At 41.5% G+C, this 27,811-nt stretch overlaps 1 protein-coding gene across 2 annotated transcripts in view; it reads left to right on the top strand.

The window, feature by feature from the left end:
• LOC139535554 (contactin-4-like) overlaps positions 1 to 25,734 on the top strand; it is an 85,528-nt gene extending 59,794 nt beyond the window's left edge. For both annotated transcript variants that reach the window (XM_071335061.1, XM_071335062.1), the window contains exons 7-23: positions 259 to 361; positions 1,653 to 1,837; positions 2,493 to 2,635; positions 3,064 to 3,193; positions 3,556 to 3,706; positions 13,031 to 13,158; positions 13,768 to 13,940; positions 16,167 to 16,284; positions 16,723 to 16,881; positions 17,263 to 17,412; positions 18,243 to 18,313; positions 18,887 to 19,121; positions 19,236 to 19,351; positions 19,901 to 20,081; positions 23,202 to 23,314; positions 24,261 to 24,429; positions 24,587 to 25,734. In XM_071335061.1, coding sequence (XP_071191162.1) covers positions 259 to 361; positions 1,653 to 1,837; positions 2,493 to 2,635; positions 3,064 to 3,193; positions 3,556 to 3,706; positions 13,031 to 13,158; positions 13,768 to 13,940; positions 16,167 to 16,284; positions 16,723 to 16,881; positions 17,263 to 17,412; positions 18,243 to 18,313; positions 18,887 to 19,121; positions 19,236 to 19,351; positions 19,901 to 20,081; positions 23,202 to 23,314; positions 24,261 to 24,429; positions 24,587 to 24,672 — 2,411 coding nt within the window. In that variant the 3' untranslated portion in view covers positions 24,673 to 25,734. The remainder of the gene's footprint in view (positions 1 to 258; positions 362 to 1,652; positions 1,838 to 2,492; positions 2,636 to 3,063; positions 3,194 to 3,555; positions 3,707 to 13,030; positions 13,159 to 13,767; positions 13,941 to 16,166; positions 16,285 to 16,722; positions 16,882 to 17,262; positions 17,413 to 18,242; positions 18,314 to 18,886; positions 19,122 to 19,235; positions 19,352 to 19,900; positions 20,082 to 23,201; positions 23,315 to 24,260; positions 24,430 to 24,586) is intronic.
• The last annotated feature ends 2,077 nt before the right edge of the window (positions 25,735 to 27,811 follow it).

Genomic DNA, 27,811 nt, shown 5'->3' with positions numbered 1-27,811 from the left:
AACACGCACACACGTGCACGTGCACACAAACACATTTCTGCACAGTGAGATTCACCTCCCCAACCCCATTACCAGTGATTATACAGTGTGTGCCACTTAAGATTTGAGCTGGAGCAGAGATGTTGTAAAGCATATTAACACGCAGGCTTGCCCTTTACCAACCTGCTCTGTCCTACAGTTCTTGCATTTGATTTGAATTATAGAATGCAATGTTCATTTTGTGTTTGAATTAATGTGATGTTCTTCCACCTCACACAGCTGTAATGGGAGAGTATGAGCCAAAGATTGAAGTTCAGTTCCCCGAAAGTCTTCATGTCACCAAAGGATCATCAGTGAAACTGGAATGTTTCGCCTTAGGAAAGTAGGTCTCAAATAAAATAAAATTGGATTTCTCACATGCAGCGTTTACAACGGGTGTGGACTTAACCGTGAAATGCTTGCTTTCGAGCCCTTCCCAACAATGCAGAGTTGTTTTTAAATTACCTAAAAAGAAAAATGGTAACACAAGAGGAATAAAATACACAAGAATGGAGCTATATACAGGGAGTACCAGTACCAGATCAATGTGGAGCTATATACAGGGAGTACCAGTACCAGATCAATGTGGAGTTATATACAGGGAGTACCACTACCAGATCAATGTGGAGCTATATACAGGGAGTACCAGTACCAGATCAATGTGGAGCTATATACAGGGAGTACCAGATCAATGTGGAGTTATATACAGGGAGTACCAGTACCAGATCAATGTGCAGAGGTACAAGGTAATTTGAGATAGAAATGTACATGAAGGCAGGGTAAAGTGACTAGGCATCAGGATTGATAATAATAAAATAAAGAACAGAGTAGCAGCAGCAAATGATGAGTGTAAAAATGGGTGTGTTATGTGTGTGTGTGCAGGTGTTGTGTGTGAGTGTGTATATAGTGTGTATGGCATAGACTGACCATGTGAATCGAGGTGAAATCTATGATCCCTTATTGATTTATTCTATGTAGAATGATTTTTAAACCTTGAGACAATAAAGACATGGATTGTGTATGTGTGCCATTCAGAGGATGAATGGGCAAGACAAAAGATTTATGTTCTTTTGAACGGGGTATGGTAGTAGGTAGTAGGCGCACCGGTTTGTGTCAATAACTACAACGCTGCTCGGTTTTTCACAATCAACAGTTTCCCGTGTGTATCAAAAATGGTCCACCAGCCAAAGGACATCCAGACAACTTGACACAACTGTGGGAACCATTGGAGTCAACATGGGCCAGCATCCCTGTTGAATGCTTTCGACACCTTGTAGAGTCCGTGCCCCAACGAATCGAGGCTGCTCTGTTCTGAGGGCAAAACAGGGGGTGGGGTGTGGGGGTGCAACTCAATATTAGGAAGGTGTGCATAGAGTCATTGCAAGATAGGGTCAGTGCAGATAGTTTGGGTAACCATTAATCAACTGAGATCATTAGCAAGCACACTGTAGCAGCATCACATAGTCTTTGCATATGGAATTTCAGATTCTGAGTGTACTGTATTAGTCATTGGCCAGACATCTCCCATGACACACAACAATGTTAGATATCTATGTCTGGCAGCTAATGTATTAATACTAAGTGTCAGTATGAAGCATGTGCCTGTGGTGACCTTTCCTGCCTGACCTCTCCAGCCCAGTGCCTTCCATCACATGGAGGAGAACAGATGGGAATCCCCTCCCTGGCAAGATCAAAATCAACCATTCCAACGGGGTCCTGGAAATACCATATTTCAGACCGGAGGATGCTGGTGTATATGAGTGTGTTGCAGAGAACTCCAGAGGAAAGAACGTTGCCAAAGGACAACTCATATTCCAGAGTATGATCACTCACAACGTATATAGATTAACAGTTGTATGTTGCTTTTGTGATAGGTGATAATTAATTTAACTGTTCAGAAGAGTACAGGATTTCCCCCCAAAAATTCCCAGGCTTATAAATGCTTGTTTATGTAATAATGAAACAATTCAAACCAATAAGTGGTTTTCAACTTTAAATCCCTAAATATAACTAATAAAAACTAACAATTCCTTGAATGGTAATGGATTTATCTATCTTTTGTCAACGTTTAGCTAAACAAGTCTAATTAAAATTTAGAGTCCATAAATTATGGATAAATTATGGATAATGAGTCAGGCCTGGAAAACCTTTTGCTGTATGAAAGGCCATTATAATGACAGGATAATCTGGAATTAATTTGTACCAATTAACCTTTCTGTTTAGTCATTCTGAAGTAGCTAAGCCGTTGTCTTGCCAACTTGAATACTGCCAATAGCCAGTTGGTCCTTAGAGAAAAATACAAATGGCATCCCAAGCTTAGGGCAGCTTCCAGCTCTTCCATAGAGCTATTGTTTGTGCCATTATTTATTTTAGGACGACTTAAGCCCCCCCCCCCCCAACAAAACAGTTTTGCATTGGAACTGTCAATATAAAGGCTGACATTTTGTTACTAAATCGTGTTCTTTATTCTCCAGGTGTTGAACATCTGCAGTGGGTCCAGACGTTGAAAGATGTTCATATGGCCATCGAGGCTAATCTCCAGTGGGAGTGCAAGGCGAGCGGTAAGCCTGAACCTGTGTACAGATGGCTGAAGAACGGGGAGCCCTTGGTGCTGGAGGTGAGAATGACTTGCTAAACATTGTACTGAGCATTTGTATGTGTCATTGTTATATTCCATTAAGAACTACTCTACCCATCTTAAGACCCTTTTTCATCTCAGATCAAAGGCATGAGATCAAACATTAAGCCGGTTATTATTTCAAAAGTCTACCCGTCACAAGGTTTGCTGCAAAGGTCACACTATCATAAGATAGATGATATCCATATTACACTGCAGAAAAATCCTGATTGACATTTTTTTTTTTTTTGCTAAATCTACATGGCAAAAATATCTAAATTGTAGTTGACAGTTTGTATGAACATTTGTATTGTTCAGATACTAATCTTCCTAGGTTATGCATTTCTAAAAGTATCCATTTAAACATAGTTTTATCACACATCCCATACTAAAGTGTGTTAATGAGGGTGTATCTCTCTTGTCACCAGGACAGGATACTGGTAGAAGGTGGACGATTGGCCGTATCCAGGATCAACCTGTTGGACTCTGGTATGTACCAGTGTCTGGCAGAGAACGAACATGGCGCCATCTATGCCAGCGCTGAACTCAAAGTTGTAGGTAAGCATGTCCGGAGGACTCTAGTCTGGAGTGTTTGTTCTGTCTTGTTTAGAAAGTTGAAGCCAGAGACACCGCAAGGTCAAGACATTTGTGTAGAATCACTGTCAGTAGGCAGAACCAACTCCAGAAGAAAATTAACAAAAACAGTGAATATTAGCAGAGCCATGGTTTTTAGGCACATTTGCATATTTACTTGATAAAGAAAGCCAACCAGTGGTTTTTCATGAAATACAATTTATATAATTGACTAGGATGCGTTTGACAGTTTGGCTAATGCATACAGTACATGCGATAGCTAGCTGCTGTGCCTTGTCAACGAGAACAGAATGGTAGCAACAGGGTTTGTTCTGTTCCCCATACAGCCTCTTCACCCGACTTCTCCAGCAGTCCTGTGAAGAAGTCCATGCTGATCCAGAGAGGGGGGGAGGTGATCATGGAGTGCCGTCCCCATGCGTCCCCTAGGGCCTCCATCTCCTGGCGGAGAGGGGGAGAGTTTCTGAAGGACAGCACAAGGTACAGTAACAGCCGTAGTAACAGTACGCGTCGCTGCTCATGCCATTGATGGCACGTGTAAAAGGGCCCTTCTCCTGGGGCTGTGCTAGCCTCTAGGACTCACCCCTATGTCTCTACTTACGAGGACTGACGTTGACAAGTGTTTTTTTTGGTGCTAACACCCTCTCTTTTTGCTGATGTCAAAGACCTGTATCGCTCTCTGTATGTCTCTGAATTCAGGGATGTTCTGTGACAGTTATGGTAGGGGCTTTATGTTGATTATGACCTTGGTCTTTCAATCTTGTATTCAGCAGTGGCTATAGATGCTTCCTTGTAACCTCTCATGTAAGCCTCACAGCTTCACGGGTTCACAGCTCACAAGTGTATTTGAGGTACTGGTCATAGCCCCAGAAGGGTTGTGTGGATGGTGTCACTGCAGCATGGCCCTGCTGCTGAAGCTACACTAACCTCAGGGGAATTACTGTACTAAATGTGGCCCTGCAGTCATCTGGAAGAAAGACTCCGGCCAAGAGTACGCTGTGGACCAATGGCTGGAGCAGGCCTCTCCAACCCTGTTCCTGGAGAGCTACCATCCTGTAGGTTTTTGCTCCAACCCTAATCTAGCGCACCTGCTTCTAGTAATTAGCTGGTTGATAAGCTGAACCAGGTTAGTTACAACTGGGTTTGAAGTGAAAACCTACAGGAGGGTAGCTCTCCAGGAACAGGGTTGGAGAGGCCTGGGCGGGAGAATAATACACTGAGTGTACAAAACATTAAGAACACCTGCTCTTTCCATGACACAGACTGACCAGGTGAATTCAGGTGAAAGCTATGATCCCATAATTGATGTCACTTGTTTGATCCACTTCCATCAATTTAGATGAAGGGTAGGATACAGGTTAAAGATTTTGAAGCCTTGAGACAAATGAGACATGAATTATGCATGTTTGCCATTCAGAGGGTGAATGGGCAAGACAAAAGATTTGAAGTGCCTTTGAACGTGTTATGGTAGTAGTTCCCAGGCAAACCGGTTTGTGTCAAGAACTGCAAGGCTGCTGGATTTTTCACGCTCAACAGTTTCACATATCAAGGGTGGTCCACCACCCAAAGGACACCCAGCCAACTTGACACCACTGTGGGAAGCATTAACATCAGCATGGGCCAGCATCCCTGTGGAATGCTTTCGACAACTTGTAGAGTCCATGCCGTGACAAATTGAGGCTGTTCTGAGGGAAAAAGGGCATGCCGAGCAATATTGGGAAGGTGTTCTTAATGTTTGGTATACTCAGTGTATGTCCAGTATACTACTGCCTACCTTATGAGTCACCCATGTTATGATTTACGCTCTAATCTCACTCAGCAGCTATATACTGGTGTGTGTGTGTGTGTACGTTTGTGTGTGTGTGTGTGTGCGCGCGCGTTTGTGTGCGTGAGTGGTTGAGAGAAGGAGAGGGGGAAAAGGTGAGAGCTTATTCTCACCAGCAGTATTCTGTTTATTGTACTCCTCTCACACCCCGGCATATACTCCCTCCAATTCTGCATCTTTAATTTGGGTGGTGTGGTTGAGTCAGACGGATTGTGAACAGGAGCCTTGGTGATACTGCTATGTTATTCTCCTTAGTCTCCTGCTTTAGGGCTGTGGCCCGAATCAATATGTGCTGCCACATTTCCATAGTATTTCCGTAACTCAGTGGTCCTGCCTCAACATGTGAGCAGAGCGATTGATTAGTTACTGTATCATATTCCACGGAGCGGTCATGGGGAAAAGGAGAAAGAAGTGATTACACAGGCTGTGCATCTGGACGAGAATAGAAAATGCACGGCGTGGAACGGCGTTTCTTTCTTAAAGCAGATAGTTCTTTACGTTTTGTATTTGTTTTGCAGCTCATTGCCCCTCAGGTCATGTTCTCAACGCGCCTCCATCACTCAATGTTTGATATTTTTGTCAATAAATCAGCGCAAAGCACCCTGTGTCAGATATGCGCTCTGGTTCTCAGCTCAGCTGGAGTGAATACGTATTTATTTTTAAGAGCTGCAGTGAAATTGTTTGATTTCTGAGCTTGCAGCTCACAGCCTTTGTGTTTGATTTGCTGAAACAGAAGGGCACGATAGCTAGGAGTTCTCAGCATCATTTATGCACGTGTTTACATTGTGTTCGTTCTAAAATAACGTACAAGCATTAGATACCCCGTGGCCTCTGGTGTTTGTGGAATATGGCAAACAATGAATAGAAACCACTGCTGTGTTATGAGGTTGCTTTTGTGATGTATGACATAAACCACTTTTTAATCTAGTTTACACTTTACATAATTGGGGATTATGTCGCAAATAGATTAAGTCAATATTATCAAAGAGAACAATGGTCCTAGAGCTGGGATGATAAACAGAAAAAATTTCGCCACCGACCGTACCAACCATTTATCGAGGACATTTTACTGTCATGATAAGTAGCCTATACTAGTGAAATGTGAAGTTTTCAATGAAATACTGTAAGTCTGCTTATGTCGGCTACAATGGATAGTTACAATGGATAGTTACAACATTCAAAGTAGTAGTTCTAAGGGTACGGTAATAATCCAAAAGTACACTCTTAGAAAAAAGGGTTCCAAAAGGAGTCTTTGGCTGTCTCCATAGGAGAACCCCTTTTTTAACCTTTATTTAACTAGGCAAGTCAGTTAAGAACAAATTCTTATTTTCAATGACGGCCTACCGGGGAACAGTGGGTTAACTACCTTGTTCGGGGGCAGAGCGACAGATTTTCACCTTGTCAGCTCGGGGATTCGATCGTGCAACCTTTCGGTTACTAGTCCAATGCTCTAACCACTAAGCTACCTGCTGATCCATGTAGAACCCTCTGTGGAAGGGGTTCTACATGCAACCCAATAGGGTTCTATCTGGAACCAAAAAGGATCTAACTGGAACCGAAAATGGTTCTTCAAAGGGTTCTCTAATGGGGACAGAGGAAGAACCCTTTTAGGTTCTAGATAGCACCTTTTAAAGTGTAGGCTAACCGGTGCACACGTTTATGTTATAAACTTATCCTTCCATTTATCGTTATTGTGATACTTCAGTCAATTTATCGTAATAGAGAGAAAAAAATTGCCCAGCTCTAAATGGTCCCTGATTAGTATTTCAGTCATGTGCCTTTCAACCATTGTTGCTCTAGTTTCCTTGGTTTCTCACTGAGTCCATACACCCAGCTACAAGAGAGACGGCTCTCTAGTCCTATCTGCTTTCATTACCTTTTGGAAATGTATTTTAGTGTTTCGATAGGATCTCACACATGGTGGATTTTCATGAAATTGAATACATAGAATGGTCCTTTGGAGGAAGGATTTTTTACATCTTTTTACATTACATTTGTATCTAAAAGCATAATTGAGAAATAATTAATCAATTTTGGTCTCACCCAGGCCTTCTTTAAGTCCATAATGTTTCATCTGTAGGTGCTACAAAGCAAAAATCGGTGGCATACGAAGCTTTACTGCATGCTCTGTAATATGAGTCATATTTGCGCATACTTCAGGGGTACGCGCAATGCCGTCGGGGGTACGCCAAATAAAAATGTGATTCACATTACTTTTTTATTCACATTTTCAAACAGTCCATTTATATTTTCCAACGGGGCTATACATTTGGGTGAGTTTTTTTCTCTCGCCTGAGTAGCCTTTAATTAAACCATCTAGTGTTCAGCGAAATAACAACGCAATGTCAAATACAGGTAGAATAGTCAAATTTGTATTTATTTATTTTATTTTATTTCACCTTTATTTAACCAGGTAGGCTAGTTGAGAACAAGTTCTCATTTACAACTGCGACCTGGCCAAGATAAACACATAGCAGTGTGAACAGACAACAACACAGAGTTACACATGGAGTAAACAATAAACAAGTCAATAACACAGTAGGGAAAAAAATGTGTCTATATACATTGTGTGCAAAAGGCATGAGGAGGTGGGCAATAAATAGGCCATAGGAGCGAATAATTACAATTTAGCAGATTAACACTGGAGTGATAAATCATCAGATGATCAATGTACAAGTAGAGATACTGGTGTGCAAAAGAGCAGAAAAGTAAATAAATAAAAACAGTAAGGGGATGAGGTAGGTAAATTGGGTGGGCTGTTTACAGATGGACTATGTACAGCTGCAGCGATCGGTTAGCTGCTCAGATAGCAGATGTTTAAAGTTGGTGAGGGAAATAAAAGTCTCCAACTTCAGCGATTTTTGCAATTCGTTCCAGTCACAGGCAGCAGAGAACTGGAAGGAAAGGCGGCCAAATTAGGTGTTGGCTTTTGGGATGATCAGTGAGATATACCTGCTGGAGCGCGTGCTACGGGTGGGTGTTATCGTGACCAGTGAACTGAGATAAGGTGGAGCTTTACCTAGCATGGACTTATAGATGACCTGGAGCCAGTGGGTCTGGCGAGGAATATGCAGCGAGGGACAGCCGACTAGAGCATACAGGTCGCAGTGGTGGGTGGTATAAGGTGTTTTAGTAACAAAACGGATGGCAGTATGATAAACTGCATCTAGTTTGCTGAGTAGAGTATTGGAAGCTATTTTGTAGATGACATCGCCAATGTCGAGGATCGGTAGGATAGTCAGTTTTACTAGGGTAAGTTTTGCGGCGTGAGTGAAGGAGGCTTTGTTGCGAAATAGAAAGCCGATTCTTGATTTGATTTTGGATTGGAGATGTTTAATATGAGTCTGGAAGGAGAGTTTACAGTCTAGCCAGACACCTAAGTATTTATAGATGTCCACATATTCTAGGTCGGAACCGTCCATGGTGGTGATGCTAGTCGGGCGGGCGGGTGCAGGCAGCGAACGGTTGAAAAGCATGCATTTGGTTTAACTAGCGTTTAAGAGCAGTTGGAGGCCACGGAAGGAGTGTTGTATGGCATTGAAGCTCGTTTGGAGGTTAGATAGCACAGTGTCCAAGGAAGGGCCAGAAGTATACAGAATGGTGTCATCTGCGTAGAGGTGGATTAGGGAATCGCCCGCAGCAAGAGCAACATCATTGATATATATAGAGAAAAGAGTCGGCACGAGAATTGAACCCTGTGGTACCCCATAGAGACTGCCAGAGGACCGGACAACATGCCCTCCGATTTGACACACTGAACTCTGTCTGCAAAGTAGTTGGTGAACCAGGCAAGGCAGTCATCAGAAAAACCGAGGCTACTGAGTCTGCCGATAAGAATATGGTGATTGACAGAGTCGAAAGCCTTGGCCAGGTCGATGAAGACGGCTGCACAGTACTGTCTTTTATCGATGGCGGTTATGATATCATTTAGTACCTTGAGCGTGGCTGAAGTGCACCTGTGACCGGCTCGGAAACCGGATTGCACAGCGGAGAAGGTACGGTGGGATTCGAGATGGTCAGTGATCTGTTTATTAACTTTGCTTTCGAAGACCTTAGATAGGCAGGGCAGGATGGATATAGGTCTGTAACAGTTTGGGTCCAGGGTGTCTCCCCCTTTGAAGAGGGGGATGACCGTGGCAGCTTTTCAATCCTTGGGGATCTCAGATGATATGAAAGAGAGGTTGAACAGGCTGGTAATAGGGGTTGCGACAATGGCGGCGGATAGTTTCAGAAATAGAGGGTCTAGATTGTCAAGCCCAGCTGATTTGTATGGGTCCAGGTTTTGCAGCTCTTTCAGAACATCTGCTATCTGGATTTGGGTAAAGGAGAAGCTGGGGACGCTTGGGCGAGTAGCTGTGGGGGGGGGCGGAGCTGTTGGCCGAGGTTGGAGTAGCCAGGTGGAAGGCATGGCCAGCCGTTGAGAAATGCTTGTTGAAGTTTTAGATTATCATGGATTTATCGGTGGTGACCGTGTTACCTAGCCTCAGTGCAGTGGGCAGCTGGGAGGAGGTGCTCTTGTTCTCCATGGACTTTACAGTGTCCCAGAACTTTTTGGAGTTAGAGCTACAGGATGCAAATTTCTGCTTGAAAAAGCTAGCCTTTGCTTTCCTGACTGACTGTGTGTATTGGTTCCTGACTTCCCTGAACAGTTGCATATCGCTGGGACTATTCGATGCTATTGCAGTCCGCCACAGGATGTTTTTATGCTGGTCGAGGGCAGTCAGGTCTGGAGTGAACCAAGGGCTATATCTGTTCTTAGTTCTGCATTTTTTGAACGGGGCATGCTTATCTAAGATGGTGAGGAAGTTACTTTTAAAGAATGACCAGGCATCCTCAACTGACGGGATGAGGTCAATATCCTTCCAGGATACCCGGGCCAGGTCAATTAGAAAGGCCTGCTCGCAGAAGTGTTTTAGGGAGCGTTTGACAGTGATGATGGGTTTGACCGCGGACCCGTAGCGGATACAGGCAATGAGGCAGTGATCGCTGAGATCCTGATTGAAGACAGCAGAGGTGTATTTGGAGGGCAGGTTGGTCAGGATAATGTCTATGAGGGTGCCCATGTTTACGGATTTAGGGTTGTACCTGGTGGGTTCCTTGATGATTTGTGTGAGATTGAGGGCATCTAGCTTAGATTGTAGGACTGCCGGGGTGTTAAGCATATCCCAGTTTAGGTCACCTAACAGAACAAACTCTGAAGCTAGATACGGGGCGATCAATTCACAAATGGTGTCCAGGGCACAGCTGGGAGCTGAGGGGGGTCGGTAGCAGGCGGTTAAATAATTAACAACCAATCACATGAACTGTTACTCTCTCGCGGGAATTCCACTAACGGTCCGTATGTAGCCAAAAGTAGCTGTTGCTCATGTTGGTATCTGTACTGATGGCGCAAAAGCCATGACAGGGAGACATAGTTGAGTGGTAACGCGCGTGCAAGCAGTTGCTCCTGACGTCACTTGGGTACACTGCAGCATCCACCGAGAGGCTCTTGCTGCCAAGGAAATGCCTGACAGCTTGAAAGACGTTTTGGACACTACAGTGAAATTGGTTAACTTTGTTAAAGCAAGGCCCCTGAACTCTCCTGTATTTTTTGCGCTATGCAATGATATGGGCAGCGACCATGTAACGCTTTTACATACAGAAGTGGCGCTGGTTATCAAGGGGCAAAGTATGGACACGTTTTTTTAATTGAGAGACAAGCTTAAAGTTCTTTACTGACCATCATTTTCACTCTTCTGACTGCTTGCATGATGACGAGCTTCTCACATGACTGGCCTATCTGGGTGATGTTTTTTCTCGCCTGAATGATCTGAATCTAGGATTACAGGCACTCTCCGCCACTATGTTCAATGTGCGGGACAAAATTGAGGCTATGATTAAGAAGTTGGAGCTCTTCTCTGTCTGCATTAACAAGGACAACACACAGGTCTTTCCATCATTGTATGATTTTTTGTGTGCAAATGAACTCAAGCTTACCTACAATGTCAAATGTGATATAGCGAAGCACATGAGTGAGTTGGGTGCGCAATTACGCAGGTCCTAAAACGGATGACACAAACAACTGGATTCATTATCCCTTTCATGCCCTGCCTCCAGTCCACTTACCGATATCTGAACAAGAGAGTCTCTTGTGTGAAAATGGAATTTAATCAGAAGCCACTGCCAGATTTCTGGATTGGGCTGTGCTCAGAGTATCCTGCCTTGGTAAATTGCACTGTTAAGACACTGATGCCCTTTGCAACCACGTACCTATGTGAGAGTGGATTCTCGGCCCTCACTAGCATAAAAAAAACTAAATACAAACACAGACTGTGTGTGGAAAATAATTTAAGACTGAGACTCTCTCCAATACAACCCAACATTGCAGAGTTATATGCATCCTTTCTAGCACACCCTTCTCATTAACCTGTGGTGAGTTATTCACATTTTTCGATGAACAAATAAGGTTTATATGTAATATAGTTAAATAAAGAGAAAAATTATTGATTATTATTATGTTATTATTTGTGCCCTGGTCCTATTAGAGCTCTTTGTCACTTCCCACCAGTTGGGTTGTGACAAACTCACACTCATTCTTATGTTTAATAAATGTATCGTATAGTGTGTGTGTAGCAGGCTTACAATGATGGCAAAAAACAACATTTGAGAGTGCGCTGACCCTGGTGCTAGAGGGGGTACGCAGCTGGAGGTTGAATATTTGAAGGGGTACGGGACCATAAAAAGTTTGGGAACCACTGGTGTAGATGAAGGGGAGTCGACAGATTAAAAAAAGATTTTTAAGCCTTGAGACAATTGAGACATGGATTGTGTATGTGTGCCATTCAGAGGGTGAATGGGCAAGACAACGTATATATATATTTTTAGAACGTTTTATTTAACTAGGCAAGTCAGATATGAACAAATTCTTATTGTACAATGACTGCCTACCCAGGACAAACCCTCCCCTAACCCGGGCAACGCTGGGCCAATTGTGCGCCTTCCTATGGGACTCTCAATCACAGCCGGTTGAGATACAGCTTGGGATCGAACCAGGATCTGTAGTGACACCTCTAGCACTGAGATGCAATGCCTTAGACCGCTGCTCCACTCAGGAGCCTTATATTTAAGTTCCTTTGCACTGGGTATGGTAGTAGGTGCCAGGCGCACTCGGTTTGAGTGTGTCCAAAACTGCCACGCTGCTGGGTTTTTCACGCTCAACAGTTTCCTGTGTGTATCATGAATGGTCCACCACCCAAACAACATCTAGCCAACTTGACACAACTGTGGGAAGCACTGGGGTCAACACAGGCCAGCATCCCTGTGGAATTCCTTCGACACCTTATAGAATCTATGGCCCAACGAATTGAGGCTGTTCTGACGGAAAAAGAGGGTGCAACTCAATTTTAGGAAGGTGTTCCTAATGTTTTGTACACTCAGTGTATGCCAACATCCCTCCAAAGACACATTCTATGGATTGTATTTTGTGAACATTTCTAAAACCATGGTCTTTTTTTTGTCCTGGTTATGTGAGGAATCACTCACATGTTGTATAACGATAAGGCTGCAGGTAAAGATTCCCATTAGTGAATCATCTCTCCCCGTTATTCTGCTCTCTTCTCCTTCCCCTGTCCTCATTTTGGCCTTAGTGTCCCGCTGTGTATCCTATTAAAATACGCATTTAATCTTTTGTGCTGTCAATAGCATGGCGACCCTACAGCAAATCTGTTCTGCTTCAACTAAGATAATTGCTCTCTGCAAATGTGCTTGTAGAGAATTCAATCTTCCAGATAATTATGTTTTTATTCATGAAATAGTTGTCGTTCAAACTACAGCATGGATTTAGGAATGGATGTGATGTGAAAGTGTTGATGTAATTGTATGCTTATCCTCATTTATAAATCACTAATATAGTATTTAGAATCCCTATATAACCCAGTGAGGGCTATCAAATCATTATTGATCCTGATAACAACAGTTGTCTGTTCTTTCATTCTTGTCAGACGGACCATCATGGAGGACGGAACTCTCCGTATCAGCAACATCAGCGAATCAGACGGAGGGAGGTACACCTGTGTGGCCAGGAACCCCTTTGGGACATCAAGCAGTACTGCTACTCTGGTGGTGAAAGGTACTTTTCCGGACACAGATTTCACTACCTTTTAAGCAGATGGTTTAAACCTGTTTAGAGAGAGAGAAAAAAACTAAGCCAAGCATGAAATTGATAATGAAATGTATAGTTGTTTTATGTTCCTGCTGGTTTGACAGAAACATAACTCATCCTTGGTTTTGTCAGCTGTGAGTTATTGGTCACACAGCGGAGGGTAGAAAATCCCTATATCTATAGTAGTGAGGAGAGAGATGTTCTGTTCCATCCAAGTCAGACATTGCATGTTAATTTTAAAATTACTGCTGCTGCATATTTCAATTTGGCTGTTCTCATAACTGATGGTTATACATGGATTTTTTCCTTAATTTGACACCATGATTGCATTTAGTTGAATTATTCAGTCTCAAGACTATATCAATAAAACATCATGAAAAAAACATGTAATAGGATTGAGAGGAAGACACTTCTCAATGGGAGCAATTTAAGATCAATTTGTTACACTAGTAGTAGGGGAGGCTGCCTCTGCATTGAACCATCTTGTCTACAGTACATTTTGTCCAGCAGCAGGTTTATATTCATATTCAAGGTAAACATGACCCTGTGTGTTTGTTTTTCTGTATTCTCAAATAGAGCCAACCAAGATAACAGTTCCACCGCTGAGTGTGGATGCCACTGTGGGAGAGAGCATCGTGTTGCCATGTGAAGTGTCTGGAGACTCCTCCCTGGATCCCACCTTTAAGTGGTTCTTCAACGGCAAGCTCATCGATTTCAACAGACAGGACCACTTTGAGATGATAGGAGTGGTATGTACCTGCTACCTGTACTGTACAGGAGACAGCGCACAGTTGTCTCTTCTCACAAGCTTCATAGCTTGGACAGTAAAGCTACACCTTATATGAACATGTTAGAATATTTACAACCTCCGCACACAAGCATCCTGAATTGTACAGTATCATTACATCAACACCTACAGTGCGTTCAGAAAGTATTCACACCCCTTGACTTTTTCCACATTTTCTTGTGTTACATTTAAAATGTATTAAATTGAGATTTGGTGTCACTGGCCAACACACAATACCCCATAATGTCAAAGTGGAATTATGTTTTTACAAATTTTTACAAATTAATTAAAAAGGAAAGCTGAAATGTCTTGAGTCAATAAGTATTCCACCTCTATGTTATGCCAAGCCTTAATAAATTCAGGAGTAAATATTTGCTTAACAAGTCACATAAGTTGCATGGACTCACTATATGTGCAATAATAGTGTTTAACATTATTTTTGAATGACTACCTCATCTCTGTACCTCACACATACAATTATCTTTATTATCTCAGTCGAGCAGTGAATTTCAAACAGAAATTTAACCACAACAACCAGGGAGTTTTTCCAGTGCCTCACAAAGAAGGGCACCTATTGGTAGATGGGTAAAAAAAGCAGACATTGAATATCCCTTTGAGCATGGTGAAGTTATGAATTACACTTTGGATGGTGTATCAATACTCCCAGTCACTAAAAAGATACAGGTGTCCTTCCTGACTCAGTTGCTGGAGAGGAAAGAAACCGCTCAGGGATTTCACCATGAGGCTATTGGTGACTTTAATACAGTTAGAGTTTAATGGCTCTGATAGGAGAACTGAGGATGGATCAACAACATTGTAGTTACTCCACAATACTAACCTTAATGACAAAATTAAAAGGAGGAAGCCTATACAGAATACAAATATTCCAACACATGTATCCTGTTTGCAATAATGCACTAAATTAAAACTGCAAAGAATTTGGCAAAGAAATGCACTATGTCCTGAATACACAGTGTTATGTTTGGGGCAAATCCAACACAACACATTAAACATTGTGGTGGCGGCGGCGGAATCATGTTATGGGTATGCTTGTCATTGGCTAGAACTAGTGTTTTTTAAACGAAACAGAATAGAGGTAAGCACAGGAAAAAATCCTAGAGGAAAACCTGGTTCAGACTGCTTTCCAACAGACACTGGGAGGCAAATTCACCTTTCAGCAGGACAATAACCTAAAACACAAGGCCAAACATACACTGGAGTTGTTTAGCAAGACAACATTGAATTGTTCCTAAGTGGCCTAGTTACAATTTAGAATTAAATCGGCCTGAAAATCTATTGCTGTCTAGTAATGATCAACAACCAATTTGACAGAACTTGAAGAATAAAACTAAATTGTAATGTGCAAATATGACACAATCCAGGTGTGCAAAGCTCTTAGAGACTTACCAGAAAGAATCCTAGCTGTAATCGCTGCCAAAGGTGATTGTAACATGTATTGACTTAGCGGCGTGAATATTTCTGTGTTTTAATTTCATTAAATTTGCAAACATTTCTAAAAACATGTCACTTTGTCATTATGGGGTATTGTGTGTAGATGGGTGAGAAAAACAAATATTTAATCCATTTAGAATCCCGACTGTAACACAACAAAATGTGGAATAAGTCAAGGGGTATGATTACTTTCTGAAGGCACTGTTCATCTCAGACAAGACTAAGGCATTTAACATGGAGACCTGGCCAGGTAAAACCTGTGGACATGAAGAATTAAACAACCAGTCTGTTGCTGATCTTATGAGTAAATCACCTGACACTCCAGTGAACAAAGGCACACAAATCTGTCTGACTACAGGATTTATCCTCTGGTCTGCTGAGCACACAAAGACCCTGCACTAAAACGGCCTGTATAACACTGACATTTTCACTGTGAGCATCATTTGGCAGAGCTCTTAAACTTCAGGAAGTGTTTTTTTGTTTTTTACGTAAGGAGTGTTGAAATCAGTGTCACTCCAATGTTCCTACCTGCTCGTTTCTCTCACTGTTGTATGTAGCCTGACCTTTCTGCTACTGCAATAGCATACATGGGATAAAAAAAACTTTTCATATTGTATACTGTATAAGTGGTATGAACGGTGCTACACATTTGGAAAAAATATACATTGAATGACTGTATTTTGAGACACTAGTATTGTTGTGAAATTGCACACTTTTTCTGTTCTATTGCCATCAGGGATCAGCTGGTGATCTGATGGTCAGGAATATTCAGCTAAAGCATTCTGGGAAGTATGTGTGCATGGTACACACTGTGGTGGACAGTGTCTCAGCAGCAGCCCACCTGATTGTCAGAGGTACGCACGCACTTCCTCCCTGTGATGATACTTTGATTTACTGGCATGCTGTAGCACCCATAAAGATATACCATATCTAGGGTAGCACCCATCTAAAGAGGAATTAGACAACCTCAGACATGATCACCCGTTCTATTAATTCCCTTTACTTCAGCCAACTATTCTGGGTGACATTCATTCAGTGTTAAATAATGACTACAGGAGCATCTGAAAATCAATGCATAAATTTTCCTCTTCTCCTTCGTTTTGGAATCCTTTTGTATTTCCCCTCATCAACTGAAGGATCTTTATCTCTGCCGTGTGAAATATTAAATGTCTCTCTCTTTTGTGGGCAGACTGCTCTAACCTTGCCATCCTTTTTTGGCTGACACAATAGAACTATTTGACAGTGGTTGTCCTTGTCTTCCTGTTCTGTCCCTGTGCTGCTGGTTATTTCAGGGCCTCCCGGTGCCCCAGAGGGCCTTATTGTGGGGGAAATCACTGACTCCACTGCCCAGCTCTCCTGGGAGTCTGGGCCTGACAACCACAGCCCTGTCACCACATACAACATCCAGGCCAGGACCCCCTTCTCCATAGGCTGGCAGGCCGTCAGGACAGGTAGCTACAATGCCAGCCCATCCCTCATAGACACTGTTTACAGATGTAGGATCTTAATTTGATCACCCTGTTGCAGGAGAATGTGCTTGCAATGCAGGAAATGTAGAACTTTTAGTATATTTGAGGTTTAAAAAGGCTTCTGAAGTTTGTAATGTCTCCTTTAAAATGTCTGTACTATCAGAATACTGTGGGAACAGTCAGCTTTGGGGATGAATGATGTGAACAGGAGTATTTATCTTTAATCATTTGTTATCTTGGGGGCCTTCTTGGATAAGTTATATTGACATTAATTGTATCACAGGCAGTCTTTGATAACATGAATGTGTTTTGTTGGTGGATGAGAATCAATATGTATTTAAATTCTAAATTCTTTAATCCTAGTTCCTGATTCTGTGCCTGGACAGATGTTTCATGCAACGGTGATAGATTTGAACCCCTGGGTGGATTACGAATTCAGGGTGGTGGCTAGCAACAATGTGGGTGTTGGAGAGCCCAGCATGCAATCCAAGCAGATTCGAACAAAAGCGGCAGGTACATTCTCATTTCTCTTTTTCCTCTTGTGGTGAATCTATCAACCCCACAGTGGAAATGTAATTTAACGGTCTGATTAGTTTCATTTTGCATTGAGTGTTCCGTTCAGCCTCTGATGAATTTCACCATGTAGAACCCACATACACTTTTCACGCCAGTCCATTGGATATTGTGCCTTTCTCATTGCTAATTACGTGTAATGAAGACAGAATCAGCTCTGTTCCAATTTGACTGACACAGAGACAGATGTTAATAATTTACCTAATAGGAAAAGAAAGTGAGAGATAATTTATTCATGTGTTTAGACCACGTGGCCTATCTATCCATGTGGATATTGACACTTGAAACTTTTGCTTGTCAGATTAGAACTACCCGAGCAGGAGGCATCATACCTTTTAAGCATTTAGATGCTGTTTACATCAGCACTCAGGAATTCCTGCCATTATTAATTCATGTCAGTAGCATCAACAGGAGCCGTGTGAAATACCCACGCATGCCATAAGGCAATGACTTGAAAGTGTCTATTCTGAGTGGGTTAGCAGAGTGCTTCCGCCTGGCCCACTGAATCACAAGGGAAGAGTATTCCTGCAGTGTGATACACTGTAGTAACAGCAGTAGCATGCACTGGCGCTCGTGCCTGTATCAACCCTAATTTAATTACATCAAAAAGCTAAGCCTTTGCTTTGAAACCGTACTGGGATGAGGGGCACTATGATAGTGATATCAAGGCTTCTGTATGGTTTCGAAGTAGTAGGGATTCAAATACATGCCTTTGCTCCAAGGAATACACACGCTTATATTGGACACTGTTGTTGTTTTTGTCCATCCAGTTCCTGAAGTAGCACCAGGTAATGTGAGTGGAGGAGGAGGAAGGCGAGGAGAACTGGTTATCCAATGGGAGGTAAGCTTGCTGATCATCACAGATTTATAGAATACATCTTTATTATGACAGGTCACTGTTCTTCATTTACTTTTTTAAATTATTTATTTGTTTTTCCTTGTATGTCAAGGACAATTACAAGATACAATACCTACAAATATGTACATTTCAAATCACTCTTCTGACATGAGTGGGGTTTTGACAGAATTCTCTACGGCGATGCGACTTCAATTAAATGGGTTTAAATTAAAAGAAGAGCTGTCTTGCCTAGCTATTTGCCTGTTCCAAACGGCTCCCCTGGTGTGTAAATCAAAATGCAGATGCAGAGATGGTGGAAATTGTTTGTGCATAAATCTACGACGATGTCTCAGAATGCGTGTTTCTGTGGGTCTCTTAAAGGGAATTAACTTATCATGCAGAATGTGTATATACTGTGTATATCTTTGGATATAATGTATTATGTTGGGGTTGTGGTATTTCACTGTTCAGAATTTGACACTTCCAGTTCAGGTAGTAATTTGATATTCAGTTCAACCAATGGGAAGGGATAAGAATTGCTACAATTTATGCAGTCAAATTGTCTCTGTCTCATAGCCAATACCAGAGGAGCTACAGAGTGGAGAGGAATTTGGATATGTTGTGGCTTTTCGTCCTCTTGGTACAAGCACATGGAAGCAGACTGTGCTGGCTTCACCTGATGCATCAAGATACACCTTCAGGAACGACAGCATCCCACCCCTCTCACAATTTGAGGTGAAAGTTGGAGTCTACAACAACAAAGGAGAAGGCCCGTCTAGCCATGTGGTTGTAGTGTATTCCGCAGAGGAAGGTTAGTTATTTTGACTATTTCTCAAGATGCTGATGAAATGGAAGCTTTGGGATAGTTTGACTTGTATGTTTACCATTCTTGATAATGTCCTTGGTCTAAATTTGTCATGGTTAGAGCCCTCTGAACCCCCGTCCAGAGTGTGGACCCGGACGCTGTCAGCCTCTGAAATCGAGGTGTATTGGGAACCCATTACCCAGACAGCCAGCAGTTGGAAGATCATTGGATATGAGGTATGAAAAATATCCGAAGAATCATGATGCTGGTAGAGAGCAGAAAACAGCATGATAGATACAGTATTATCCTCACGATGATTGACTCAGCAATAGGTTGGCATGCATTTAAATAGAACTGCCAATGGCAAAAACGTGAAATTTCCCCTACACCGAAAAATACCTTGGGATACAAAGGTATATTTCTCACCATCTAATCTAGAGTGAAGAGGTCTGTCTACAGCTATTCCAGTCTCCCAAGGAGCCTAATACGCTGGCTGCTTCCCTGCCTGAGTAGTGTTCTATAAATCACCCCTCACAAGTGTGAACATCATATATCAATTTCCTCCACAACCAACATTGTCCCTAATGGCGGAACACCCTGAGGATCCTTGCCCATTTTCCCCTTAGTATAGCCCAGGACTGTCTTGCTGTAGAGAAGGCCCAGGTTGCTTGACCCCCATTGTGAACCTGGTTATCAGGTCCACAAACAACGGTGCTGGAAGTGTCTCTAATCCTGTTTTAATGCTGTCGGGAGGTCTGGAATAACCTTCATGTCTTTGGTTCCAGGTCCTTTGTTGGGAGGAGGGGATGCAGGATAGTGATGCTGAGATGGTGAGGGTCACAGACACTGCAGCCCTTCTCTCTGGGCTCAAGGGCAGTACTGTGTATCTGATCTCAGTCAGGGCCCAGAACAGCGCTGGAGCAGGGCCTTCTAGCCCCGCAGTCAACGTCACCACCAAGAAACCACGTGAGTATTCTCTAAGATGGAACAGTTGTCACATGCAATTTGAGCATTTTTCTCTTTACAAGTTTGCTTTCACGAATATGAAGCCTGTATATCCAGCAGAGGTTAACATTAATGGAATTGTGTTGGAATGCAGCAGTATACAGTACAACTTCAATGGCTTTAGAGCCTCTGAATACTCTACATCAACAGCACTGCTGAAACATCATCATCTGGTTAAAGTTTTGACTTCATGTTAACTGCAAGACTAACGAATGGAATTGGATTATGTCATACCTACAAACATGTGAATTAGCCAGAAATGTTTTATGTGTATATTATACATCACATGCAACTAATAAGACTATGCAATTAGCCTATTTAAATGTTTATCTGACTCCATAAAGATTATTAGCAATATGCAAGAGTTGAGTTACAGTAATAGGCAAATGAAGGTCTGAGACTGGATTCCAAATACAAGTGTATTTAACTACTTTGTAAAATGAATGGATTCACATTCAAGGCATAAAGCTTAAGTTACAAGGCATTAACAAGCATTACAAGGCATTATTCTAAACATGGTCAGTGAGAGAGACAGAAATCATAGCCTGAAAGGCCATGCCCCAAAAGTCCATGGTGTGGAGAGAGAAAGAAGGAAAGAGTGTCTCACCACAGCAGGTCAGGAACAAATAAGAGATAGAAGCATCTGAGTTGGTTGGATTCAAAACCTGAGTTGTTGACCAATAGTATTACTGTAAAGTTAACCTCCAATCAGATATCAGACCTACATGATGTAACCTCTGCTTCTCAGAGGTGAGACAATTGGGGTTGGCAAGACCAACACAGAGAATGCTACATTTTTAAGGCAACACATAGCACATTCTTGCATATAGTTGATAAGAAGATTCACTTTTGGGGCTTTTTAATAAATCAAAAATGGGTGATAAGATGCTGTTTACCTTGACAACTCAGGGAGAGGAGGCGTGTTTATGAGCTTATCAGAGAAAGATGCAATTATTCAACTACTAACTCTATCACAAGGCAATCAGCTCTCCCTCCTTCTTATGTTATCTTCAATTCGAGACCCACTGGGTGCAGACGTCAGTTCAACATCTATTCCACGTTGGTTACGTGGAAATAGGGCTGGGCAGTATACCATATTTTAGTATATACCGGTATTGATGCACAGACTGGTTTGGGTTTTTACTTTACCTTCTATAACGAGATTTGAATGTTTGTTTTGTTAAATGTGATATTCCGTGTGTAACATCCATTTTTAGAGTTTACTTCACTACTTGAGTCATTTCTCCATGGCACTTTCCTAGCCCGCACCGTCACCAGTGTTGCCAACTTAGCGACTTTGTCGCTATATTTAGTGAGTATTCAGACCCCTCTAGCGACACATTTTCAAAAAAGTGACTAGCGACAAATCTAGCGACTTTTTATGGTGTTATTGGAGACTTTTGGAGACTCTGACGTGAAAGCACGTAACGTTCTTACTCTTCTAAACGAGCAGCGGGTGCTGCCGTGGGCCCCATCCCAAAGCACTCACAGGCCTCACAGGCGCAGTCCTCGCGCAGCAGTCCCTCCCAGCTGCAGTCAGAGCAGGAGATGTTCACCCCTCCGAGTCCAGACTGCAAATAAATCGCATGTGGGAAGCCGCCGCTGGCTGATCCCATCCCGCCCTGGCTTACATTCAGAGCGGGATGTAAATGTAAAAAACTAAACTAAAAAACTAAAAAAATGTCATAATTTAAAAAAATTAAAAACGAAGTAACTCCGCCAGAGTGTCTCTTTTGGGTTACTTTTGCCGGTCCCAAGCCCGGATAAAGGAGGAGGGTTGGAATTGTGACATAAAAAAAACAAGGATCGACAGAAGAAAGTTCATTTGTAGTTCTAAACATATTTAGGGTGTTTTTTACTCACTTTTTGTCTCTCCCACGACATTATTCCTCTCTCCTACAGCATTCATCACAATTACATTCACATGGCCAATTATGCAAATTAGGTAATGACGTCATTTAGCGACTTTTAGGACAGCCAATAGCTACTTTCCTTACTGAGGAGTTGGCAACACTGACCGTTACTCAAGGAGCGCAAATGTTGTTCCTCGACCACGAGAAACTTGCATTCAGTCCGCATGGTCAATGCAGCACATGCAACAATGTTGATGATAACGACGCCGTTTTCACTTTGCTTCTTAATATAAATACACTAGCATTCTATAATTACATTGTTAGTTTGTGTTTCTTACATCTGCAAACAGCTAGTTTGTATTTTTTTAGCAAGTTTGGCCTACATCTTGTTAGCTGCTAATCGCTAGTTAGCTGTCTATCTAGCTAGCTAGCTAATAAATGTACTGAGTCAGAGCAAAGGTAATTAGCTATACAGCCTGATAATACCAGTGATGGTGTAGACCTAAATCCGCATGTTGTTTGTGCAACAGTATCTTACAAATCAAAGAGGAATACACAAAGCATGAATATGAGAACATGCATTGAATCTGAAGATTACAGGGTCCCCTAGGAAACATATGATCAACAGTTTGGTTCCTACCCTGTTACAATAACTCCTCCCTGGCATCTATGTTCAGCGTCATGTCAAACAACACTGTATTCAAAGTGCCTATAGAATTAGAATAATCATTCTATTTCCATGAAACCAACAGTTCACCGAAGTGTTTTGCACTAAATCGCAAGTCAAATCGCAATTGCAACATCTCAAATGAGTGCAGGAAATGCAAAAGTTGATGAAAAATGCTGAAAAATATTTTGGGTTGAAGTTTAATCGAACAGTATAAAACAATTAGAAAGGAGAAAGACCCATTGGAATCACTTAGAATGTATGTGTTGCCACCCTAAGGTCCTGCACTACCCATAAAGCAAACGTAGACATTTTATTATTCCAAAACATAAAATACCGTCCATTTTTTAAAAGATACCTTGATATGATATTTTGGCCATATCGCCCAGTCCTACATGGAAACAACATTGATTCAACCAGTGTGTGCCCAGTGGATAGTTCCTTCAAACAGCAGTGATTATGGGGATGTTTAATGTGAGAAAGTAATTTTGAAGTAATTTCAGCTATTGACGGAATTGTACGTGATTAATTTGTGTGGCTTTATGATTGCATATCTTTCAGCACCAAGTCAACCTCCAGGGAATATTGAGTGGAACTTGACAAACTCCAAGATCTTTTTGAGTTGGGAGCATGTCAAGGCAATGGGAAATGAGTCTGAGGTGACAGGATACAAGGTGAGTGTTGTCAGTGTAATAGCAGAATCTTTGAAAACTAGGAAACAAATGCAGTTTGTTGGCTTACCTCAACAGCTGTCTTATCTATTAATGTCTCCCTGATCGCAGTGGAAGTATAAACCTCAGCACTTCCAGTGTCACATGTGGATTGTCCATACAAAATTGTGTGGACAATCCGTACAAAATTAAAAAGACTGTTCCTGGTGTTATGACACAAAACAAATCGGTTTCTCAATTTTTCTGGGTTTCCACCGAGTATGTTTGATTGAAGGTCTGCCAAGTTTTGATATGGAAACACACAAAATGTGTCCTTGTGGATAGCTGTTGAGGCAACACTTTCCCTAATGGCGTCCCTAATGGTGGAACGCCCTGAGGATCCATTCTTTCCTGCCTTTTGATCCCTCAATGCTCAGTAGTAAAAAGTGTTTGAACCTGCGTGACAGGAAGCGTTTCATGTCATCTTGAGTATCTGAACTCAGAGGATTCAGCAGAGGATTATGACTCAGAAAAGGTCCTGGTTTCTTTTAAAGTATTAATTTACAACGGAGCACATTTTGCTAATTGATTGATCTGATATGGCTCAGAGATATGAAAGAGAAGGTGAGGAAGCAGCTGAGTGCCTGTGAAGCTCCACACTCAGACACTAGCCTCCATGGAGCGCCACGGGGGCCACACTAGCACCTCACACTATAATTTGCAATTCATGTCATCCTCTGGAAAGGTGCTTCAGAAAAATACAAATACAATTTCTTAAGACTATTTGGCTGCACAAGAAAATAATTTTGTATTTTTTCAAAAAAATAGCTCCTCTTTCCAATTAAAAAAAACAAACAATACAGTGGCATTATCCAAAAACGATTAATTTCTCATTTATGTCAAACTACTGTGTCACTTAAATTAGTATTATTGATATCAGATACCATGATATTCCCTCTCCCGTCTCTAGGTGCTGTACCGTCAGAACTGGCTTGGGAAGACCAACGTTGTGGAGACTAATAGGACCAGCATGGCGCTGCAAGTCCCCTCTGGTGAGGACTACCTCATTGAGATCAAAGCCCTGAGTGATGGAGGGGATGGCAGCAGCAGTGGCCCCATCAGGATACCAAAGATGTCCAGTAAGAGAGAACTCTTTTTGTCTTTCACCATTCACAGGATTCACTTTTGGTAGAATCGATTCAAGGTTTCCAGAGTGCCTTCAACAAAATTTTGTCTCATAACAATGAATCCCACAGGTACTATGTGTTTGTTGATGAGTGTTTTTGTCTTTTTCAGGTCTTAACTCAAAGGGCCATTTCAGCTCAGCTCCATGCAAGATTTGTGCAGTTATGTTTTTTATACTTTCAAAGTTGACTTTATAAGACTTAAACATGTAATGCCTTTAATGAACTCTAGCTTTCAGAGTCAAGTACTCAGCAAAGGATGTGTTTTACGTGTACTATTCACTTCTCAAGAATGTGAAATCAACAGCTAACTATTTAGAGTATTCAACGCAGCTGCATTGCCTTATTGTATGCATTTTTTAAATTAATTTGTCAACCAAGCTTTTGAGTGTTTTATGTCTAGATTTTATGCCGAAAGGATAGGCTTTTACATCTGAGAAGATTGTCAATCCTTAGAACAATCTACATGAGATATTTATATGCCGGAAATATGAAAGTAATCAAACGAAGGCGCAAACGTACCCCTTAATGATGTTTGTTACGTCCCTCGGTAATTACACATCAAAATGTTTAGTTCCCCAGGGCCGTGTCAAGCTTCTGTTTAGAATGACATTATGTCCTTTTCTATTGGTAGAGATACAGTACCTTGCCTATGTGTGCCTCATCCCTGTGTTTTGTTGTGACCTGTTTGTTTGTTCTTGTAAATGTTCTGTAAGAACTGTGGAAATGACCATGGTTCACTCCGAGGTTGTCCTTTAATTCCTCAATGAAGCACAGTGACAGTATGATATGTCTGGTGGCCATCAACATTCAGCAGATTCTGTGAAAGAAAATTCACGTGCTATCGTCAACATTTAACAGTGTCAAAGGGCGGCGCACAATTGGCCCAGCGTCGCCCGGGTCAGGGGAGGGTTTGGCCGGGGTAGGCCGTCATTGTAAATAAGAATTTGTTCTTAACTGACTTGACTAGTTAAATATAGTTTCAATAAAAATATGACCATCACAGACATCTTGGATCAATATGCAGAACTACACAGAAAAACATGTTAATGTGCATTGATACAGTACCTGGGGAAGATTTTCTCAAACATTTTCGATTAATTCAACTCTTTCTCCATGGTTCGTAATCAAGATATTTCAAGTTGTGGCTGAGTTGTGCTTGATAGGTGTTGCATAACTGTTTTAATACTATTGTATTAACAAACAAAACGTATCTCTGTGAGATGTAATTGAAAATGAATAAAATGTTTCAAATTGAAATGTCTATTTTAAATGTGTTTCATTTCAGGTGTGTGTGCCCTTTTGAAAGTGCCAGGGAGAATGACAGCCATCATTCACAGGAGTCAGTGTGACACCCTTCTGCATTAATGGTTACCATTCAGTTACCATGAACAGGTAGCTCACAACACTGACAGACAGCATGGCTACTGTGCTTTCCCTTGCCAAGGTTTTATTTTTGAACACAATCAACATTTAACTGAATACCTTGGTCCTTGCCTAGCATAACATATACAAATTCAAATCCTGTAGTGTCAGTTCATGCATGCAATTTAGATTGTTTTAATCAGAATTGAATTACCTGATTTTGATTTGATGCACTGCAACCTGAGGTGGACACTGACCCTACTAATGAAAGTGGCAGTTGCACCCACAAACGTTGTCCAGTGCTTTCCAGAGCATAACACGCCATGATTACATAATGGTTTAGAGGACATTTGGGTTAGGGTTAACTGTGCTATGTCTATCGAGAATATCACTGTACCTTACTTGGGTTAGACCAGAACATATTGCCTGGGAATAGCTACCTTCATGCTCTTGCTAATATTGCCCTATTATCAGATGCACTGATATCAAAACATTGAGAAGTATCAAGAGAAAATAATGTTTCCCTTCATGCTAACCCAGGGTGGTATTTGTAAGCAGCTCAATACTGCTGAACGTATGGGTATTGTGTGGATGTACCTTCCCCGTGAAACAAATATCCTGCTTCCAATCTATATGGTTGCCTGGAGACAATCCATTCAAAGTCTTGTGCATAGTGATCGTTAATTATCAATAACTCAAGGTTAACCTCTCATGAACACAATTGATTATTTTTCAGATACAGGAAAATCAACCTTCAAAATGTAACCCATGTCCCCTGTATGAACTCTGTTGAACACTGTACACTGCTACCATATGATTGAAGGCTCTCATAATTTTATCCAATTAGAACAACTTTCTCAGAAAACAAATTGACTTGCAACAAGCAATTAGAATGGTAAATTCAGAGGTAAACATTCAGTAATCGGAATAGCGGGTGGCAAAGGAAATCCATGGAACCGTTTTTAAATCCAGTTAAATATTTGTCTTTAATTGTTGTTTCCTCCTGACAAACAATGTCATGTTGAATGCATGATATTGGAATGCTGATATCTGATATTGTATTGATTTATTGAGGATATATTGCACGTCAACGTGACAAGAGACAAATTGATCAGCATGGGATGTACTTAGGACAACAAACGATACATAAAGTTGTGTACCACATGGCAGATGACATTTCCAAGACGAGGCATGACACATGAAGACTGTGTGGTGGCTACACCAACAGTAGAGGAAGTGCATTCCAGCCAGCCACACATTGGAATAATCTTATCAGGTTGGTTGACAGGTAAGTGTCTGGACATGGACATTAATCTCCTGAGAACTGCTCTAACTCTGGAATTACCCAGGGATTTCATAGCAGACGCTAGGCCATCTGAAAATAGAAGCAGGTGTTGGATGGAAAGTAGAAGTGTACTTAAAATGTCACGTTATGTTGCACAAAGGTACAGTATGTGTCTTAAATTAAACAGAGAATTGATCTTGATCTCTTAACTTTTTCATTTTCGACAATATTTTTGACAATTCATTTTTCATCACTATACCATCTGTACTGTATGTCGATCATGAACTGTGAATTAATAGTACAGATGTCTTATCGTGGTTATTACTTATTCATATCCTGAGAGGGACATACAATACTATACCTTCAAAAAGGTTGTATTCACAGTAACACTGTGAAGAGATATGATGCAGACCTCCAGGAGGGGTTATTTTCCTCACAGAGTTTAGGTATACAGTAGAAGTGTCATAGAGTGTAATACACATGCCTTTTAGGAAGTTTTTTTTGTCTTATAGCCTGAATTTAAAATGGATTACATTTTGATTTTGTGTCTCTGATCTACAGTAATGTTAAAGGTGAAGTTTTGCTTGTAGAACATTTTTAATTCATAAAAAATCAAAAGCTGAAATGTCTTGAGTCAATAAGTATTCAACTCCTTTGTTATGGCAAGCCTAAATAAGTTTGGGAGTA

The sequence above is a fragment of the Salvelinus alpinus genome, chromosome 12 (genome assembly GCF_045679555.1).
Source record: "Salvelinus alpinus chromosome 12, SLU_Salpinus.1, whole genome shotgun sequence".
Classification (NCBI taxonomy): domain Eukaryota; kingdom Metazoa; phylum Chordata; class Actinopteri; order Salmoniformes; family Salmonidae; genus Salvelinus; species Salvelinus alpinus.
The sequence above is the reverse complement of the archived record's forward strand: the minus strand, read 5'-3'. Positions and strand labels throughout refer to the sequence as shown.